The sequence below is a fragment of the Opisthocomus hoazin genome, chromosome 3 (assembly GCF_030867145.1).
Source record: "Opisthocomus hoazin isolate bOpiHoa1 chromosome 3, bOpiHoa1.hap1, whole genome shotgun sequence".
Lineage (NCBI taxonomy): Eukaryota > Metazoa > Chordata > Aves > Opisthocomiformes > Opisthocomidae > Opisthocomus > Opisthocomus hoazin.
The window spans coordinates 920,809-942,189 of record NC_134416.1 but is presented as its reverse complement, the minus strand read 5'-3'; the positions used below and the strand labels follow the sequence as shown (position 1 = coordinate 942,189).

General features: G+C 60.5%; 1 protein-coding gene across 2 annotated transcripts in view; it reads right to left on the bottom strand.

Annotated features, from left to right (window-relative positions):
- Window positions 1-21,381, bottom strand: part of HSF1 (heat shock transcription factor 1) — a 69,041-nt gene that overhangs the window by 5,681 nt on the left and 41,979 nt on the right. Inside the window, exons 5-9 of one of the 2 annotated variants that reach the window (XM_075415409.1) lie at window positions 16,571-16,646; window positions 14,708-14,769; window positions 12,122-12,218; window positions 6,045-6,181; window positions 2,890-3,126 (exon numbers count right to left, since the gene is read on the bottom strand). In XM_075415409.1, coding sequence (XP_075271524.1) covers window positions 2,890-3,126; window positions 6,045-6,181; window positions 12,122-12,218; window positions 14,708-14,769; window positions 16,571-16,646 — 609 coding nt within the window. The remainder of the gene's footprint in view (window positions 1-2,889; window positions 3,127-6,044; window positions 6,182-12,121; window positions 12,219-14,707; window positions 14,770-16,570; window positions 16,647-21,381) is intronic. The other variant, XM_075415410.1, reaches the window with a different exon arrangement.

Sequence of the window (21,381 nt, the reverse complement as noted above, 5' to 3'; positions counted from 1 at the left end):
CCTTAAAGATCATCTGGTCCCAACCCCCTGCCATCAGCAGGGACATCTCCCACCAGCCCAGGGTGCTCAGAGCTCCATCCAACCTGGCCTTGAGCCCTGCCAGGGAGGGGGCAGCCACAGCTTCTCTGGGCAGCCTGGGCCAGGGCCTCACCACCCTCCTGGGGAAGAATTTCTTCCCAGTATCTGATCTCAATCTGCCCTCTGTTAGCTCAGAGCTGTTCCCCCTTGTCCCATCACTGCACCCCCTTGGGAAAAGCCCCTCTCCAAACAGCTCTAAAAAGCTTCCCAGGACGAAGCACGGAGCTCAGTCTTGCAGGGGCAGGGGGCGAATCTTTTCCCTGTCCTTCGCCTGCTTCCACGCCGCCTGCGAGAGCCCTTAATAATTCAGAGACGCCCTCGGCAGCGCTTTTTTCTTTTTCCATTTTTATTACCTTTCAAACGGCCGCTTTCAGCCCCTGACGAGCCACCCGATAAAAGCTGCTGACAGCTCTACAAATAGCTGAACCCACGGACAAACACCTCCTCCGAGGCCGAGCGGCAGGAGCCGGCGGGCGTCTCCTGACTCCTCGCGTCTCCGCGGCGTAAACGCAGCGAGCGCTGCTCCGTCGCGCTGCCACGGGGCCGCGGACCCCGGCCCGCAGCCGTCTCTGCGTTCGCTGCGTGGTAATAAAAGGAGCTTCTGCCGGGGGTTTTGTCCCTTCTCCATCTACATCTACGGCACCAGAGCTCTGAAAACGGGGAGCTAACGGAGAATTAATTACAAGAGGAGCGCACGTCGCACTGGCAGCACCTCCGGTGCCCAAGTCCAGAGCTAAACGAGCTCTCTGCTGCCTTCCAGGACGGTGAAATTAATTGTGTTTTCTCCAGATTCCTTTTATACTTCAAGGACAGCAGCTCTGTCCCAGCAATCAGAGAGCAGAAATTAATTGCAATGCTCTGTTTTCTGCAGAACGCAGGGAGAACGGGAAACGGCCGAGATCCGAGAAGCGGATGAGAAGCCCCCGGCAGCTCGGTACGGACACACAGCTTTCCAGCTGCTCACCCCACCGCTCACCGCGAGCGCTGCGTGGTGATAAAACACGTGAGACTCTGAGTCACAGAATCCCAGCATGGCGGGGGTTGGCAGGACCCTCTGGGGGTCCCCCAGCCCAGCCCCCTGCCCAAGCAGGGTCACCCAGAGCAGGGGGCACAGCACCGCGTCCAGGCGGGGCTGGAATATCTCCAGAGAAGGAGACTCCACAGCCTCCCTGGGCAGCCTGGGCCAGGGCTCCGGCACCCTCAGAGGGAAGAAGTTCTTCCTCGGGTTCAGCTGGAGCTTCCTCTGCTCCAGTTTGTGCCCGTTGCCCCTTGTCCTGTCGCTGGGCACCACTGGGAAGAGTCTGGCCCCATCCTCCTGCCCCCCACCCTGCAGATATTTAGAGGCATTTCGAAGGTCCCCTCTCAGCCTTCTCTTCTCCAGGCTGAACAAGCCCAGCTCCCTCAGCCTCTCCTCGTAGGGGAGATGCTCCAGTCCCCTCCTCATCCTCGTAGCCCTGCGCTGGACTCTCTCCAGTAGCTCCTCATCTTTCTTGAACTGGGGAGCCCAGCACTGGACCCAGCACTGCAGATGGGGCCTCCCCAGGGCAGAGCAGAGGGGGAGGAGAACCTCCCTTGCCCTGCTGCCCACACTCCTCCTCATGCACCCCAGGATCCCCTTGGCCTTCTTGGCACCCAGGGCACGCTGCTGGCTCATGGTCAGTGATGCTCCAGTCCCTCACAAGAAGCCATTCCCGCGCCGGGGGAGCAGGCAGTTTGAAGCAGCCCTTAATTTAGCAGGGTTCATTTTCACCCGTCCTTATTTTGCTGTCCCACGTGGCCCCTCGCAGCGGAGCGGTGGGTCACCCTCCTGCCTCGGGGGTTTAATCCTGTGCGTGGGGTCTGCTGTCGGGCTACACTCATCACTCCGAGCAGTGTGAAACCACCCACCCTGGCACTCACAGAATCACAGAATAGTAGGGGTTGGCAGGGACCTCTGTGGGTCACTCAGTCCAACCCCCCTGCCGAAGCAGGGTCACCCACAGCAGGCTGCACAGGACCTTGTCCAGGCGGGTCTTGAATATCTCCAGAGAAGGAGACTCCACAGCCTCCCTGGGCAGCCTGGGCCAGGGCTCCGTCACCCTCAGAGGGAAGAAGTTCTTCCTCGGGTTCAGCTGGAGCTTCCTCTGCTCCAGTTTGTGCCCGTTGCCCCATGTCCTGTCGCTGGGCACCACTGGAAAGAGTCTGGCCCTGTCCTCCTGACCCCCACCCTGCAGATATTTAGAGGCATTTCGAAGGTTCCCTCTCAGCCTTCTCTTCTCCAGGCTGAACAAGCCCAGTTCCCTCAGCCTCTCCTCGCAGGAGAGATGCTCCAGTCCCCTCATCATCCTCGCAGCCCTGCGCGGGACTCTCTCCAGTAGCTCCTCATCTTTCTTGAACTGGGGAGCCCAGCACTGGACTCTCCCCAGTAGCTCCTCACCTTTCTTGAACTGGGGAGCCCAGAACTGGACTCTCCCCAGTAGCTCCTCATCTTTCTTGAACTGGGGAGCCCAGCACTGGACTCTCCCCAGTAGCTCCTCACCTTCCTTGAACTGGGGAGCCCAGAACTGGACCCTCTCCAGTAGCTCCTCATCTTTCTTGAACTGGGGAGCCCAGAACTGGACCCTCTCCAGTAGCTCCTCATCTTTCTTGATCTGGGGAGCCCAGAACTGGACACTCGCGGGGAGGCTGCGGTCAGAGCCCCGGACGGACAAACGACCGCGTCTGCCTCCGACGCCGGCCGGAAGCCCACGCCGCTGGCGTCTTTTCAAGCTGGGCAGAAGCGAGCGGTGGGACGGCCGGCAAGACCCGAGCCGGTCCCGGCACGGCACTTACTTGTCGAGGCAGGCAACGCTGAGGCACTTTTCCTGGGGCTGAGGCTGCGCGGTGCCGTCGCCGGCGGCCGCGGTCGTAGCGCCGGGTTTGTTCTCCTGCAGGATGGAGTCGATGAAGGTGGAGGGGGACAGAGGGGGTTTGACATCAGCGGGAGGGTTCCCCGGGCTGGCCTCCTCGACCTTGGGGCTGCGGGAGGGACTAGGGGGTTCTTCTTTGATACGGACCATGGGACTACTCCTGAGAAAAAGAGAGAGGAAAGCGGTAAAAATCTCCCACGGGCACACGGCTGGTGTCCAAGATCCACTTCCACGCAACACGGCAAAAAATCCTCGCGACTGCTCTCGCCTTTCCACCTGCAAAGCCTCAGAGCCTCGCCAGCTACAAAGACGAGGTTGGACGAGTGCCTAAATATTTCTTCCCTGATTCGGGACCCTAAACAGAATCCCAGCATGGCAGGGTTGGCAGGGCTCTCTGGGGGTCCCCCAGCCCAACCCCCTGCCCAAGCAGGGTCACCCAGAGCAGGGGGCACAGCACCGCGTCCAGCCGGGGCTGGAATATCTCCAGAGAAGGAGACTCCACAGCCCCTCTGGGCAGCCTGGGCCAGGGCTCCGTCACCCTCAGAGGGAAGAAGTTCTTCCTCGGGTTCAGCTGGAGCTTCCTCTGCTCCAGTTTGTGCCCGTTGCCCCTTGTCCTGTCGCTGGGCACCACTGGGAAGAGTCTGGCCCTGTCCTCCTGACCCCCACCCTGCAGATATTTCGAGGCATTTCGAAGGTCCCCTCTCAGCCTTCTCTTCTCCAGGCTGAACAAGCCCAGCTCCCTCAGCCTCTCCCCGCAGGAGAGATGTTCCAGTCCCCTCCTCATCCTCGCAGCCCTGCGCTGGACTCTCTCCAGTAGCTCCTCCTCTTTCTTGAACTGGGGAGCCCAGAACTGGACTCTCTCCAGTAGCTCCTCACCTTTCTTGGACTGGGGAGCCCAGAACTGGTCTCTCTCCAGTAGCTCCTCACCTTTCTTGGACTGAGCAGCCCAGAACTGGACTCTCTCCAGTAGCTCCTCCTCTTTCTCGAACTGGGGAGCCCAGAACTGGACTCTCCCTAGTAGCTTCTCCTCTTTCTTGAACTGGGGAGCCCAGAACTGGACAGAGCACCCCAGATGGCGCCTCACTAGGGCAAGTGGGTGGGATTTTCCCTTAACGGTGCAGTTCAAGCCACGCGGCTTTTGACGTGGACGTGGTCCAAACAGCAGGGAAGCAGCACGAGCTTCCGCCCGCTGCGACAGGCACGACGCAGCCGTCACCGCGCCGGAGGCCGCGGTGCTCGAACCGCTCCCGCCAGGTCAGCCGAGCGACTCCTTCGCGCAGACGAAGCCCGGCACCGACCTCTCGCACGACCACCCGGGCGTTTATCAGATGTTCTGTTTTTCTGGGAAGGGAAGACGATGGGTTCTTTGGTCAGCCCTAATTTTGCAGACAGAAATCCTTTGGGACCCAAACTCCCTGATTTCGGGGGTGCAGGAGGCACAGCGGGTCCCGGTGGAAAGGACAGCGGCCACACAAGGACAGAGAAGAGGGCCATTAAGCAAACATATGGTCTATATTTAAGAGTGAGCGTTCCTGGCAGAGGGTGTGAAAGGCAATAAATGGCATTTGTGGGTGATTCAGCACCTCAGGGGAAGAGCCAGTGCCAGGAACAATCTATTAAAGGGGAAGAAAAAAGGAGCCAGGAGACCAGAAGGTGCCTGAAGGGCCCTTCTTGCCCTGGGAGGCTCAGAAAATTCGAGAGCCGCCGACGCTTGGAGGACGTGGGGCTGTGGGGAGCAAAGGGTGTTGGTAATTTTGGATTCCTTGTGGAAACCGAACCGTGACCCCACTTCCCTGGCCAGGTTCACACTTAGGCAGGGACGCAAAGGAGCGAGTGTTGTTTGGAATAAAAAATTCAAGCTGAATGAAGCCAAGGGGCTAAACAAAAAGTGGCTGAGATGGCAGCGTCCTGCACGAGGCTGCCCTGGAGGGACAGGTCCAGCCCTGCATGAGGTCCGGGTAAGCGGGATTGGGGTCAAACACCCTGAACGTCCTCCACACCGAGGGCTCCAGTGTTTCCCAGCTGCTGCTCACGGGGGATTCGTAAAGAAGAGGGACGTTGTGCCGGTGTTCGACAGCTCAGCTCGTGGGAAACACGCTCTCCCTAGGCCGGCAGCTTAAGAAGGCCAAGGGGATCCTGGGGTGCATGAGGAGGAGTGTGGGCAGCAGGGCGAAGGAGGTTCTCCTCCCCCTCTGCTCTGCCCTGGGGAGGCTCCATCTGCAGTGCTGGGTCCAGTGCTGGGCTCCCCAGTTCAAGAAAGATGAGGACCTACTGGAGAGGGTCCAGTTCTGGGCTCCCCAGTTCAGAAAGATGAGGAGCTACTGGGGAGAGTCCAGCGGAGGGCTGTGAGGATGAGGAGGGGAATGGAGTATCTCTCCTGCGAGGGGCAATGGGCACAAACTGAGGCACAGGAAGTTCCGTCTGAACATGAGGAAGAACTTCTTCCCTCTGAGGGTGATGGAGCCCTGGCCCAGGCTGCCCAGGGAGGCTGGGGAGTCTCCTTCTCTGGAGATATTCAAGACCCTCCTGGACAAGATCCTGTGCAGCCTGCTGTAGGTGACCCTGCTTCGGCAGGAGGGTTGGACTAGATGACCCACAGAGGTCCCTTCCACCCCCTACATTTCTGTGATTCTGTGATTCTGTGAGAGGCTGAGGGAGCTGGGCTTGTTCAGCCTGGAGAAGAGAAGGCTGCGAGGGGACCTTCGAAATGCCTACAAATATCTGCAGGGGGGGGGTCAGGAGGACGGGGCCAGACTCTTCCCAGTGGTGCCCAGTGACAGGACAAGGGGCAACGGGCACAAACTGGAGCAGAGGAAGCTCCAGCTGAACCCGAGGAAGAACTTCTTCCCTCTGAGGGTGACGGAGCCCTGGCCCAGGCTGCCCAGGGAGGCTGTGGAGTCTCCTTCTCTGGAGATATTCCAGCCTCGGCTGGACACGGTGCTGTGCCCCCTGCTCTGGGTGACCCTGCTTGGGCAGGGGGTTGGACTGGATGATCTCCAGAGGTCCCTGCCAACCTGTAACGTTCTGTGATTCTGTGATTCTGTGACAGCTTCAGGTTTTAGGAGAGCAACAGCGTACCTTTCGTCGAGACTGCCACTGGGAGATGCTGAAGGGCTGGACTGGGCTAGCTCGGTCACGTCGGAGATAATGGGACCAGAGTTGGCTGAAGAATGCGGGGAATACAGGTTGGAGCCGCTGTACGCCGGGGAAGAAGCCTGAAACGAGAAGCACAGCTTTTGTGGCGCGAAGCACTGGGCACGCACCGCCCGCCGCCGCGCGTTCGGGAGACGGAGCGGGAGGAGGAAGGTCGCAACGGGCCCAAAGCCGGACCCACCCAGGGAGGAAGGCGACGCGGGACTCAGCGCCGTGCCCAGACACACACCGCTGCCAAGCCAAAGCTCTACGAACAACCACAGAATGCTCGGGGCTGGAGGGGACCTCTGTGGGCCACCCAGTCCAAGTCCCAAATAGGAAACCGGACTTCTGTCCCGTGAGCTTCATTTTCTTGGAAAGAATGGAATTTTAAAAAATAAAAATATTGGGTTCTTTCTCCGGGTCATCCGACACTCGGCTTTTGAGAAGCCCGGATTTTCAGCTTTCCCCTTCCACTAAAACTCCACTCTTTTTTTCTGAAATGAAGGCTGAGCGCCGTGCGACCGAGACCTGCAGACGTAAGATACACAGGATTTCCACGCTGGCGACGGCACCGCGGAACGGAGCCGTTTCGGTACCAAACGGACTGCGGCGTCCGAGCGGACCCGCATGCCCCCTCCTCTCCGCGTGTCGGCGTTCGGCAGCCCGGGACACCCAGCAAACCGCACAGCAGACGCACCCAGGAGTCAGGAAACCATGGGAGACGTGGAGAATACGAGGGAAGGTGATTTGATGGAGCCCTGGCCCAGGCTGCCCAGGGAGGTTGTGGAGTCTCCTTCTCTGGAGATATTCAAGACCCACCTGGACAAGGTCCTCTACAGCCTGCTGTAGGTGACCCTGCTTGGGCAGGTGGTTGGACTGGGTGACCCCCAGAGGTCCCTTCCAACCCCCACCATCCTGTGAAGAGTGAGATAAGAAGACAGGGTAAGAGATTCTGCTCGAACCCTCACGGCCATCCTTCGGAGATCCGTGACCTCGCTCTCCTCCTCAGGAGCCATCTCCTGGCACCTCAGGCAGTTGGTGATGGCAACACTGAGCGGGAGCTAGAGAAACCCCATGGCCTTGCTTACCTTCCCATAAATATCTGACTGTCTGTCTGTCCTTCAGCGCTCGCCTGCACCGCACACGCCGCAGCTCGGCCGACAGCAGCGCGGCGTTAACCTTCCTGAGCGCAGGACAGAGCTGGAGCTGCTGGAGCGCGGCCGGAGGAGACCCCAGCAATGATCCGAGGGCTGGAACCCCTCTGCTGGGAGGAGAGGCTGGGAGAGCTGGGGCTGCTCAGCCTGGGGAGGAGAAGGCTGCAGGGAGACCTTAGAGAGGTCTTTCAGAACTTCATGGGGGTCTACGAGAGAGCTGGAGAGGGGCTGGGACAAGGGCAGGGGGTGATGGGACAAGGGGTGAGGGCTTTGGACTGACAGAGGGGAGATTCAGATCGGATCTCAGGAAGGAATTCTTCACTCGGAGGGTGGGGAGGCCCTGGCCCACGTTGCCCAGAGAGGTGGGAGATGCCCCGTCCCTGGGAACACCCCAGGCCAGGCTGGATGGGGCTCAGAGCACCCTGGGCTGGTGGAAGGGGTCCCTGCCCATGGCAGGGGTTGGAACTGGGGGGTCTGCAAGGTCCCTTCCCACCCAAACCACTCCGGGATTCTCTGACCACTGCATAGCACAGTTGAGACCCTCAGCTCCCTCACAATTAAAAAGAAAACCAAGGAACACCCGAAACCGACTCCATCGCCGGGGGGAACCCGGGGACGCTCGCAGATGCTCTGCAGACTCTGCGAGGCCGGATCCCCACCTCCGTACGCGCGAGCCTCGGCGCAGAGAGGAACCCGTCCCACGAGCAGGAGCCTTTCTGCCCGGCACTGCGCCCACCGGCACACTGCTAGAACACGCAGCCACCCATCCGAAACCTTTCTAGAAGCCCGAAGCGGCAGCCGCGCACGGCACATAGAATCCCAGCATGGTGGGGTTGGCAGGGCCCTCTGGGTGTCACCCAGCCCAACCCCCTGCCCAAGCAGGGTCACCCAGAGCAGGGGGCACAGCACCGTGTCCAGCCGGGGCTGGAATATCTCCAGAGAAGGAGACTCCACAGCCCCTCTGGGCAGCCTGGGCCAGGGCTCCGTCACCCTCAGAGGGAAGAAGTTCTTCCTCGGGTTCAGCTGGAGCTTCCTCTGCTCCAGTTTGTGCCCGTTGCCCCTTGTCCTGTCGCTGGGCACCACTGGAAAGAGTCTGGCCCCGTCCTCCTGACCCCCACCCTGCAGATATTTAGAGGCATTTCTAAGGTCCCCTCTCAGCCTTCTCTTCTCCAGGCTGAACAAGCCCAGCTCCCTCAGCCTCTCCTCGCAGGAGAGATGCTCCAGCCCCCTCCTCATCCTCGCAGCCCTGCACTGGCCTCTCCCCAGTAGCTCCTCATCTTTCCTGAACTGGGGAGCCCAGAACTGGACTCTCTCCAGTAGCTCCTCATCTTTCTTGAACTGGGGAGCCCAACACTGGACCCAGCACTGCAGATGGGGCCTCCCCAGGGCAGAGCAGAGGGACAGGAGAACCTCCCTCACCCTGCTGCCCACACTCCTCCTCATGCACCCCAGGATCCCCTTGGCCTTCTTGGCACCCAGGGCACGCTGCTGGCTCATGGTCACCCTGTCGTCCCCCAGCACTCCCAGTCCCTCTCCGCAGAGCTGCTCTCCAGCAGCTCCGCCCCAGCCTGGACTGGTGCCTGGGGTTGTTCCTCCCCAGGGGCAGGACCCTACATTTGCCTTTGTTGAACCTCATCAGGTTCCTCTCTGCCCAGCTCTCCAGCCTATCCAGGTCACGCTGAATGGCAGCACAGCCTGCTGGTGTATCCACCACACCTCCCAGTTTGGTGTTGTCAGCAAACTGGCTGAGGGTACATTCTAACTCTTCACCCAGGTCGTTGATCCGGCACCGCTTGCTGGCAGCGCGCTCCGAAAAGGCGCCCCGCTGCCATGTCCCAGTTCTGCTCGGAGCTGGAAGTCACGAACGCCAAAGCGTGAGGGAAGCTGACCCCCCGTGCTTCCCGCAACGGGGACGAGCCGGTACCGCCTGGAAGAGCTCCCGGCCGCTCTGCGCAAGTGTGTGCTGCACGGGAGGGTAAAGGGACTTTAAAGGAAATAGAGATGGCAGGGTTAGGCGGGAGCTGGAATGGGAACAGAGAGCTGCCTCAGAGGGTGGTCTGACTGCGGGAGAGCTCCTCATGGGGCTCAGCTGTTTCGGTGCTCTGCTAAAAAAATTCATCAGGATCACAGAATCACAGAATCCCAGCATGGTGGGGTTGGCAGGGCCCTCTGGGGGTCCCCCAGCCCAACCCCCTGCCCAAGCAGGGTCACCCAGAGCAGGCTGCACAGCACCACGTCCAGCCGGGGCTGGAATATCTCCAGAGAAGGAGACTCCCCAGCCTCCCTGGGCAGCCTGGGCCAGGGCTCCGTCACCCTCAGAGGGAAGAAGTTCTTCCTCGGGTTCAGCTGGAGCTTCCTCTGCTCCAGTTTGTGCCCGGTGCCCCTTGTCCTGGCGCTGGGCACCACTGGGAAGAGTCTGGCCCCGTCCTCCTGACCCCCACCCTGCAGATATTTCGAGGCATTTCGAAGGTCCCCTCGCAGTCTTCTCTTCTCCAGGCTGAACAAGCCCAGCTCCCTCAGCCTCTCCTCGCAGGGGAGATGCTCCAGTCCCCTCCTCATCCTCGTAGCCCTGCGCTGGACTCTCTCCAGTAGCTCCTCCTGTTTCTTGAACTGGGGAGCCCAGAACTGGACGCTCCCCAGTAGCTCCTCACCTTTCTGGAACTGGGGAGCCCAGAACTGGTCTCTCTCCAGTAGCTCCTCATCTTTCTTGAACTGGGGAGCCCAGAACTGGACTCTCTCCAGTAGCTCCTCACCTTTCTGGAACTGGGGAGCCCAGAACTGGTCTCTCTCCAGTAGCTCCTCGTCTTTCTTGAACTGGGGAGCCCAGAACTGGACTCTCCCCAGTAGCTCCTCATCTTTCTTGAACTGGGGAGCCCAGAACTGGACTCTCTCCAGTAGCTCCTCATCTTTCTTGAACTGGGGAGCCCAGAACTGGACTCTCTCCAGTAGCTCCTCATCTTTCTTGAACTGGGGAGCCCAGAACTGGACAGAGTACTCCAGAGGAGGCCTTGTCACGACAAGGAGATTCGCGTGCAGGATACCAGGTCGAGAGGCAAAGCGCAGTGTAAGCGACCCCACTCCCCTCCTCCAGCTTTCGAGGCCGAGCAGACTCAACACACATAAATCTGCGGCTCGTCTGAGCGAGGATTCATGGCCAGGGTTTGGAAGAGACTCCTCGTGCTCACCGGCCATCGAACAGTCAGGGGAAGCAGCACACCAAGAAGTTCTCCGAAAGGATGGGAGAGCGTGGACAGACCCTTGGGATTCGTTGGGAGCTGACAGCAATCGGAGGGACAGCCCGGAGCACACGGTTGCAGACTCCTAACGCAACACGGCATCACGCTGAGGTGCAGCCTGGGGCCAGGAGCTGGGTGACCGCGCGGCGTTCACCCACCGTAACACGGCCAGGCTCCCACAGAACCCCAGAATCATTCAGGGTGGGAAAGACCTCCAAGGTCACCAAGTCCAACGGCCAACCCAACCCCCCCATGCCTGCTAGACCATGAAGTCCAACGGCCAACCCAACCCCCCCATGCCTGCTAGACCATCAAGTTCAACCATCACCCCAACACCCCCATACCTGCTAGATCATCAAGTTCAACCATCACCCCAACACCCCCATACCTGCTAAACCATGTCCCCAAGGGCCACATCCAGACGGGTTTTGAACCCCTCCAGGGATGGGGACTCCCCCACTGCCCTGGGCAGCTGCTCCAACGCCCGACCGCTCTCCCAGGAAAGACATTTGTCCCCATGTCCCATCTGAACCTCCCCTGACGCAGCTCGAGGCCATCGCCTCTTGTCCTGGCGCTGGTTCCTGGGGAGCAGAGCCCAACCCCCCCTCCCTGCCCCCTCCCCTCAGGGAGCTGCAGAGAGCGAGAAGGTCTCCCCTCAGCCTCCTCTGCCCCACACTTCATCACCTTAGAGGTCTCTCCAGCCACTCCTCCCCAAGCCTGGAGCGTTGCGTGGGGTTGGTGTGACCCAAGGGCAGGACCCGGCACTTGGCCTGGTTGAACCTCACACAGTTGCCCTCAGCCCATGGATCCAGCCTGTCCAGACCCCTCTGCAGAGCCTTCCACCCTCGAGCAGATCGATGCTCCCACCCAGCTCGGTGTCATCTGCCAACTGACTGAGGGACAACGCCCACACCCAACTATGGCCTCGTTTCTTCTGGACCATGCGCTGACGACATCCTGCAGGAGATGCCTTCACCTCCACAGCCACCGCCTGCTCTCTCATCTCACGGCTGTAGTGCCCCCCAGCCTTACTCACCCGGGGGATTACTCCCAGCACAAGCACCAGCTGGCTTTGTGCTGCTCTTCCCACCTTGCCCCTCGCTCCACGGACACAGGTCAGCTCCCATCACTTGGATCTCTGCTACTTCAGGCACGTGTCGCAGCCAGGCTCTGAGCTACGGCCCCTTCCCCGACCGAAAGCAGGCTTCTTCAGAGTGATTAATGCTAATTATACACGGTCACGCATTAATTAGGCGATATGAGCAAATGTTTAGTGGGGGCTGACCGGCACCAGAGGTGTTTTGTGACAGACTGAGCCAGGAGATGTAAGCAAAGCAAGAAGGCACCACCTCAGCCCAGCTCTGCTTTCGGTGGAATCCGGTAACTCCTCGCTCGCCCGGCGAGCCGGACGCTCGGCGCCATCCCAAGCACCGCCGAGCAGCACCAGCCACCGGCTCTCTCCCCGCTGGCTCGGCTCGAAGGCAGCTGCCACCTCCGAGTCCTTTGCCAAAGAAAACAAAGGGGTTCACGCAGGCAAGAGCAGCTGGAGAGGAGCCTCGAGGGGGTCCCTGCGCACAGAGCCGTGTCCTCGCCGTCCTCTCCAAGGCCAGGCGTGCACGGCGGTACTTACTGCGTAGGGGGACGAGCCGTGGACGTGCTCCAAGGAGTACTGGCGGCTGTATTTCGGCATGGAATGTGCTGAACTGCTGTCGTTCAACATCAGGGGGCTGCAAAAGAGTCACAGAATCAGAGAATCACACAGAATCACAGAATGGTCGGGGTTGGCAGGGCCCTCTGTGGGTCCCCCAGCCCAGCCCCCTGCCCAAGCAGGGTCACCCAGAGCAGGCTGCACAGGACCTTGTCCAGGCGGGGCTTGAATATCCCCAGAGAAGGAGACTCCACAGCCCCTCTGGGCAGCCTGGGCCAGGGCTCCGGCACCCTCAGAGGGAAGAAGTTCTTCCTCGGGTTCAGCTGGAGCTTCCTCTGCTCCAGTTTGTGCCCGTTGCCCCTTGTCCTGGCGCTGGGCACCACTGGGAAGAGTCTGGCCCCATCCTCCTGACCCCCACCCTGCAGATATTTAGAGGCATTTCGAAGGTCCCACAGAATCCCAGCATGGCAGGGGTTGGCAGGGCCCTCTGGGGGTCCCCCAGCCCAACCCCCTGCCCAAGCAGGGTCACCCAGAGCAGGGGGCACAGCACCGCATCCAGGTGGGGTTGGAATATCTCCAGAGAAGGAGACTCCCAACACCACGGGAGTTACCGCGCCGCCGGCACCGGGTCTCCCCGGCAGAGCCCCCCCTACCTCAACCCCAACCCCAGAACTGGGTGCTTGCACCCACCCGAGGGGTCAAGGCACAACCGTCCCCAGGTCTGGGGGCCGCGGCGGGGTTGTTGCCACGGGACGGCGGAGCAGGCAGCCCCACGACACGGAGGAAGGCAACGAGCCCCCGGGGTCGCATTTTGCCACTCTATTGAGCGGAAATGTGAAACCTCAGGCCTCGGAGGACTTCTTTACAGCCCCCAGGTCACCTCCTCCTGCATTGTCAGCGCTCTGCTCGGCTTCACCTCCCCGTGGCCAGCCGTGCCGAAGATGGATTACTGGCGGTCAGCTGTGACACGGCCACTTCTGCGGTGCTTTTCATGTACGTGGGTACTGTGGAGAAACCCTTTCTCCTCACGAGATAAATCATCTCGGCACGTCTCGGACATTATCACTGTATAAACCGCTCTGTTCATTAATAATCATCGAGCCTGCTGCGGTGTTGTCTGCCATATGGTGCTGCCGGGCACTGCTGCACACAAAGGGATGGCCCCGTGGTGCGGCACGGGGCGAGGAGCGGGCAGGAACAGACGGGCAGCAGAGGATCTGCCCGCCCGTACGTCAACCAGCACAAAAAACTGGAGCTGCTTGAGCTGGGCCGGTGGAAACCCCAGCAATGATCGAGGGTTGGAGGACCTCTGCTGGGAGGAGAGGCTGGGAGAGCTGGGGCTGCTCAGCCTGGGGAGGAGAAGGCTGCGGGGAGACCTTAGAGAGGTCTTCCAGAACTTCATGGGGGTCTACAAGAGAGCTGGAGAGGGGCTGGGACAAGGGCATGGGGTGATGGGACAAGGAGGTGGAGGAGAAGCCCATCTCGCAGGATGGGACAGGAAGAGCGGGGCCCGTCCGGCCTCGTGGAGTGTCTGGTGAGACACAACAGGAGAACCACCTGTAAAAGCGAAGGTGGACGAAGTAGTTGTGCCGCAGGACAATCCTGGGACAGGTCCAAGGGACTACAAACTGGCCAAAATAAACTAGCCTGGGGTTGTTCTTCACGGCTTACGGTGCTCGGGCACCCAACGGTCCTCCAGCACAGCCAGCAAGGGGCAAACTACAGAAACCACAGAAAGAAACCACAGAATGGTAGGGGTTGGAAGGGCCCTCTGTGGGTCATCCAGCCCAACCCTCCTGCTGAAGCAGGGTCACCTACAGCAGGTTGTAGAGGACCTTGTCCAGGCGGGTCTTGAGTATCTCCAGAGAAGGAGACTCCACAGCCCCTCTGGGCAGCCTGGGCCAGGGCTCCGGCACCCTCAGAGGGAAGAAGTTCTTCCTCGGGTTCAGCTGGAGCTTCCTCTGCTCCAGTTTGTGCCCGTTGCCCCTTGTCCTGTCGCTGGGCACCACTGGGAAGAGTCTGGCCCCATCCTCCTGACCCCCACCCTGCAGATATTTAGAGGCATTTCGAAGGTCCCCTCTCAGCCTTCTCTTCTCCAGGCTGAACAAGCCCAGCTCCCTCACCCACAGCACACGTGAGGAGCGGCTCGGCCAGTCCGTGAAGGTCCCACGGCCACCCACAACCGCAGGAGCCTGCTCTGGGCAGTCCCACGGCCGCTTTTCGGCGTAACGCCAGAACCACCCGCGCAGCGCCGAGGCCCAGCCCTCACCGCGTGTGCGGCCGTAGCGCGGCGGCAGCTTCGCGGGAGGCCTACGGAGCAGGTTCTGCGTGGGTTTACGCGGCCTGGATGGCAAAAAACCCCTTCTCGGTAGCAGTCGCGTAGCAGTGTTAGCTGGTTTTGGCTGGAGCAAAGTGGAGGCTCACATGATCCCAATGACCGCTGTCCAGTCCTACCCCACTGGCAAGGCTGCTACGGAAGACCGAGATCTGGGGGGACCCACTCTGCTGATCCTCTCTTTATTCTCTCAGACAGGGAATCTTTATCTGGATGTAGAAATGCAGACTTACATCTTCCTCTTCACCCCAAGAATACGGTTGGATTGCACCAGTGAAATCAAAAACTGGATAAGCTGCGAGGAGGAAAAAAAAAAGGAGAAAGCTGTTACGGCGTGCAGAGGGAGAAGCGCGGGCAGAGGCAGCGCTGGGTGCTCAGCGCTGAGCCAGAGCTGGGCATGGGGCACGCGGCAGCGCGCTGACGGCCTCTCCAAGCACAGAATCACAGAGTGGTGGGGTTGGGAGGGACCTCTGGGGGTCCCCCAGCCCAACCCCCTGCCGAAGCAGGGTCACCCAGAGCAGGGGGCACAGCACCGCGTCCAGGCAGGGCTGGAATATCTCCAGAGAAGGAGACTCCACAGCCTCCCTGGGCAGCCTGGGCCAGGGCTCCGGCACCCTCAGAGGGAAGAAGTTCTTCCTCGGGTTCAGCTGGAGCTTCCTCTGCTCCAGTTTGTGCCCGTTGCCCCTTGTCCTGTCGCTGGGCACCACTGGGAAGAGTCTGGCCCCGTCCTCCTGACCCCCACCCTGCAGATATTTAGAGGCATTTCGAAGGTCCCCTCGCAGCCTTCTCTTCTCCAGGCTGAACAAGCCCAGCTCCCTCAGCCTTTCCTCGCAGGAGAGATGCTCCAGTCCCCTCCTCATCCTCGCAGCCTTCTCTTCTGCAGGCTGAACAAGCATGAAGGTGGAGGCTGAGGGCGAAACCGTCACACAGCAGCCAGCCCAACTCTGCCCCGTGACGCTGCCCACCCCAGTTCAGCCTCTCCCTGCTGGACGTCCAGAATGTCACGGTAACAGGAAAAAAACCCGCAGCGATCTCACAATTCTTGTTCAACAGAATAAACACCACCGCATCCCACCGGTCCTGCTCCAGTCTTGCTCAACTTCTTCATCAACAACCTGGATGAAGAGTCAGAGCGTCCCCTCAGCCAGTTTGCTGATGGCACAGAACTGGGAGGAGTGGTGGATACAGCGGCAGGCTGTGCTGGATCCAGAGAGACCTGGACAGGCTGGAGAGCTGGGCAGAGAGGAACCTGATGAGGTTCAACCAGGGCAAGGGCAGGGTCCTGCCCCTGGGGAGGAACAACCCCAGGCACCAGGACAGGCTGGGGCGGCCCTGCTGGAGAGCAGCTCTGCGGAGAGGGACTGGGAGTGCTGGGGGACGACAGGGTGACCATGAGCCAGCAGCGTGCCCTGGGTGCCAAGAAGGGCAACGGGATCCTGGGGTGCATGAGGAGGAGTGTGGGCAGCAGGGTGAGGGAGGTTCTCCTGCCCCTCTGCTGTGCCCTGGGGAGGCCCCATCTGCAGTGCTGGGTCCAGTTCTGGGCTCCCCAGTTCAAGAAAGATGAGGAGCTGCTGGAGAGAGGCCAGCGCAGGGCTGCGAGGATGAGGAGGGGACTGGAACATCTCTCCTGCGAGGAGAGGCTGAGGGAGCTGGGCTTGTTCAGCCTGGAGAAGAGAAGGCTGCGAGGGGACCTTCGAAATGCCTCTAAATATCTGCAGGGTGGGGGTCAGGAGGACGGGGCCAGACTCTTCCCAGTGGTGCCCAGCGACAGGACAAGGGGCAACGGGCACAAACTGGAGCAGAGGAAGCTCCAGCTGAACCCGAGGAAGAACTTCTTCCCTCTGAGGGTGACGGAGCCCTGGCCCAGGCTGCCCAGGGAGGCTGTGGAGTCTCCTTCTCTGGAGATATTCCAGCCCCGCCTGGACGCGGTGCTGTGCAGCCTGCTCTGGGTGACCCTGCTTGGGCAGGGGGCTGGGCTGGGGGACCCCCAGAGGGCCCTGCCAACCCCCACCATTCTGTGATTCTGCTCGCCGCGCCGCGGCACACACGCACATGAGAGCGTCCCAGTCCCCCCGTCCGGAAGCCCAGGGTTTTACCTTATTGACAACTTTCTGCTGCTGAACGTGCTTCTGCCTCAAGCTGGCCACCTCCCTCCACAACGCTTCGTTCTCGCTGCGAGAGAAGAAAAAAAAAGCCACGTGAGGATCAAACACCCGCAGGCTCTCAAGGCAGGGGCGCGCCGGAGGAACGCGGCAGGGGGATCGGCCGACGTCTCCAGACGCCAGCTCGTTTGCAGCCTCCCGGGGCTGCGGGTGGAATCGCGTTCGTTAACTGTGCTTCACCGTCGTTTCACGCTCGCGCGGCTCCCCAGTAGCTCCTCACCTTTCCTGAACTGGGGAGCCCAGAACTGGACTCTCCCCAGTAGCTCCTCACCTTTCCTGAACTGGGGAGCCCAGAACTGGACTCTCCCCAGTAGCTCCTCACCTTTCTTGAACTGGGGAGCCCAGAACTGGACTCTCCCCAGTAGCTCCTCACCTTTCTTGAACTGGGGAGCCCAGAACTCGACCCTCTCCAGTAGCTCCTCACCTTTCTTGAACTGGGGAGCCCAGAACTCGACCCTCTCCAGTAGCTCCCTCGTCCTTCTTGAACTGGGGAGCCCAGAACTGGTCTCTCTCCAGTAGCTCCTCACCTTTCTGGAACTGGGGAGCCCAGAACTGGACCCTCTCCAGTAGCTCCTCACCTTTCTTGAACTGGGGAGCCCAGAAATCGACCCTCTCCAGTAGCTCCTCACCTTTCTTGAACTGGGGAGCCCAGCACTGGTCTCTCTCCAGTAGCTCCTCACCTTTCTGGAACTGGGGAGCCCAGAACTGGACTCTCTCCAGTAGCTCCTCACCTTTCTTGAACTGGGGAGCCCAGAACTGGTCTCTCTCCAGTAGCTCCTCGTCCTTCTTGAACTGAGGAGCCCAGAACTGGACTCTCCCCAGTAGCTCCTCACCTTTCTTGAACTGGGGAGCCCAGAACTGGACTCTCCCCAGTAGCTCCTCACCTTTCTGGAACTGGGGAGCCCAGAACTGGACCCTCTCCAGTAGCTCCTCACCTTTCTGGAACTGGGGAGCCCAGCACTGGACCCAGCACTGCAGATGGGGCCTCCCCAGGGCAGAGCAGAGGGGGAGGAGAACCTCCCTCGCCCTGCTGGCCACACTCCTCCTCATGCACCCCAGGATCCCGTTGGCCTTCTTGGCAGGATCCCTTCTCTCCGTGTCCGAGAGGCTGGCCCCATCGTGGACCCGAGCCACGAACCCTTTCCTCGTCCCCGGCGGGGCGAGGGAGGACGCGCCGGGCGTCCCCGGGAGCAGCGGTTTAAGAGAGGCAGGTGCGGAGCGGGGTCCGGTTTACTCCGCGGCGTAAAATACCCCATAAATGCAACGCTTCAAAGGTCCTTTAATAACTCCCGAAATGAAACGTTTGAAACCAGCCCTTGTAAACTCTTCGCCGGCGTTTAATTGCCTCGTAAAAAGCAGGATTCGGGGTTTTTTTTGCTGCTCTCCGATGGGTTTAACCCTTTGGGGACCTGGTGTCCAGCTGTTTCTCTCCCGCCGCCTAATGAGCAGTTACCGGGGTCTTTCTTTGCCTTTCACGACACGTCAGCGGCTCTGCTCCACCAGACCCCGACCTCTGCGCCCGGCTCAGCTGCGGCCCCGGGCAGCGGCCGGTGCCGCCACGACGGCTCCGTCTCCGCCGCCGCCCCGCGGGATTTCGGCAGCGGGCGCGGGGCTGCGGCTCTCCCCATCCCTAACGCCGGGACCCAGCCGTTTCTCGACGCGGTTTTCTGTCCCGAGGCGAATCGAGGAGCCGCGTTCAGGTGGTCCGCGCCGAGGAAAGCCCGGCTAATTTACCGAGCTCCCCGAATCCCCGCTGCGGCCCGGAGCAGCGATCCTCCGTGCGCGTAATTGGCAGCTGGTGCGTGGGGAGCGGTGGGATAACCGCAGCTGGACCCCTCGGGACCCCCGGCTCCCCGGCCGCGCTCCCTCGCCTCGAGGATGCCCCGGGTTTGCTGCCGAAAGCACCGACCGCTCCGCGCCGGAGCTGGAGCTCGGCCCCACGGCTGTTTAGCAGGCATGGAGGTGGGTAGCAGGTGTGGTGGTGTCAGGAGGATGGGGGTCAGAAGGATGGGGCCAGACTCTTTCACAGAATCACAGAATAGTAGGGGTTGGAAGGGCCCTCTGTGGGTCACCCAGTCCAACCCTCCTGCCGAAGCAGGGTCACCTACAGTAGGCTGCACAGGACCTTGTCCAGGCGGGTCTGGAATATCTCCAGAGAAGGAGACTCCACAATCTCCCTGGGCAGCCTGTTCCAGTGGTGCCCAGCGACAGGACAAGGGGCAATGGGCACAAACTGGAGCAGAGGAAGCTCCAGCTGAACCCGAGGAAGAACTTCTTCCCTCTGAGGGTGACGGAGCCCTGGCCCAGGCTGCCCAGAGGTGCTGGGGAGTCTCCTTCTCTGGAGATATTCCAGCCCCGCCTGGACAAGGTCCTGTGCAGCCTGCTGTGGGTGACCCTGCTTGGGCAGGGGGTTGGGCTGGGGGACCCCCTGAGGTCCCTTCCAACCCCAAACATTCTGTGATTCTGTGATTCTGTGAGATTACACCCTGGTTGGGCAGGGGGGTGGGCTGGGGGACCCCCAGAGGTCCCTGCCAACCCCGAACATTCTGTGATTCTGTGAGATTATACCCTGCTTGGGCAGGGGGTTGGGCTGGGTGACCCACAGAGGTCCCTTCCAGTCCCCACCATTCTGGGATTCTGTGATCCTCTCTTCGGTGGCGGGGAGCGCGCGGGACCGGCTGACGAGCGATGGGCTGCCCGTCCCTGGTCCCCCCCCGGTACCCGATGCTCCACCATCCCCAGAACGCAGCACCCGGCCCGGCCGGAAAGCCGGATCCCGGGGTCCGCAGGCACAATCCCCAGCTAAACATCAGCTTTTCACCCTGGAAAAAACCAGTCTCCCCCAGTTTGAGACCGGAGCTGACGCGGGGGTGTTCAGAGGGAGCCTTCTCGCCAGCGGCTCCGGACACCGGCGCGCTTCTGCCAGATAGAGAATGACATTTGTTATCTCCCGGAGCCAGAGAGACGCTCATTTATCACACGGTACGGGGGTCCTCAGGAGAAACGTCCAGCCTGCTTGAAAAACAGCCTGTCCAGAGAGCTTTAATTACCAGCACCCGCTCTGGGAAACGCTCTCCTTTCAGGCAAAATTACCCCGCGTAAAAGCCTCGCTTGACTTCACGGCTGGCAATTTCTGAAATAAATGACTATTTTTTTCATACTTTGCAATTTAAAGAAAACGCAGGCTTGCAAGCTGTCACGCTCTCATCGGGGCCGCGGTGCTGCTGCTCAGCGTTTTTCTTAAAGCCAGGCTTCCAGAGCCAGGTAGCGACAGGAGCCAGGCGTTGTCTTCTTCTGCCTCCAGCGCTCGGCCGCAGAAAGACGCTCGCACCGGCGACGCTCACCGAGGGCACGCATTAAAAAAACCCCCTCAGTTCAAGTTTTTAAAATCTCCTGCTTTGGGGGTTTGAACCTTGGAGACTCAGGATAGAAAATACACGATTTTCGTCTGCGGCACGCGACTGCCGCCGGGTACGAACACCACGATGCCCACAGAGTTCGTGCTCTCAGTCCTGCAGCGTTTTTATCTCCTGTCTCAGGGTTCTCCAGGATTTATTTAGAAGGGGCAGTGAAGCCGGCAGAGGATTCCTTCATCACGCAGCGCACGTCGATGTTCTGGTACTTCAGTCACAGGATCCCAGCATGGCAGGGTTGGAAGGGACCTCTGTGGATCAGATCGTGATTGGTTCGCTTGATCAAATCCCGTTTTATTTTCTGTGTCCTGGTGGATGACAGGGTGACCATGAGCCAGCAGCGTGCCCTGGGTGCCAAGAAGGCCAAGGGGATCCTGGGGTGCATGAGGAGGAGTGTGGGCAGCAGGGTGAGGGAGGGTCTCCTCCCCCTCTGCTCTGCCCTGGGGAGGCCCCATCTGCAGTGCTGGGTCCAGTGCTGGGCTCCCCAGTTCAAGACAGATGAGGAGCTACTGGGGAGAGTCCAGTTCTGGGCTCCCCAGTTCAAGAAAGGTGAGGAGCTACTGGAGAGAGTCCAGTTCTGGGCTCCCCAGTTCAAGAAAGGTGAGGACCTACTGGAGAGGGTCCAGTTCTGGGCTCCCCAGTTCCAGAAAGGTGAGGAGCTACTGGGGAGAGACCAGTTCTGGTCTCCCCAGTTCAAGAAAGGTGAGGAGCTACTGGAGAGAGTCCAGTTCTGGGCTCCCCAGTTCAAGAATGGTGAGGAGCTACTGGAGAGAGTCCAGTTCTGGGCTCCCCAGTTCAAGAAAGGTGAGGACCTACTGGAGAGGGTCCAGTTCTGGGCTCTCCAGCTCAAGAAAGATGAGGACCTACTGGAGAGGGTCCAGTTCTGGGCTCCCCAGTTCCAGAAAGGTGAGGAGCTACTGGAGAGAGACCAGTTCTGGGCTTCCCAGTTCAAGAAAGGTGAGGAGCTACTGGAGAGAGACCAGTTCTGGGCTTCCCAGTTCAAGAAAGGTGAGGAGCTACTGGAGAGAGTCCAGCGCAGGGCTACGAGGATGAGGAGGGGACTGGAGCATCTCTCCTGCGAGGAGAGGCTGAGGGAGCTGGGCTTGTTCAGCCTGGAGAAGAGAAGGCTGCGAGGGGACCTTCGAAATGCCTCTAAATATCTGCAGGGTGGGGGTCAGGAGGATGGGGCCAGACTCTTCCCAGTGGTGCCCAGTGACAGGACAAGGGGCAACGGGCACAAACTGGAGCAGAGGAAGCTCCAGCTGAACCCGAGGAAGAACTTCTTCCCTCTGAGGGTGACGGAGCCCTGGCCCAGGCTGCCCAGGGAGGCTG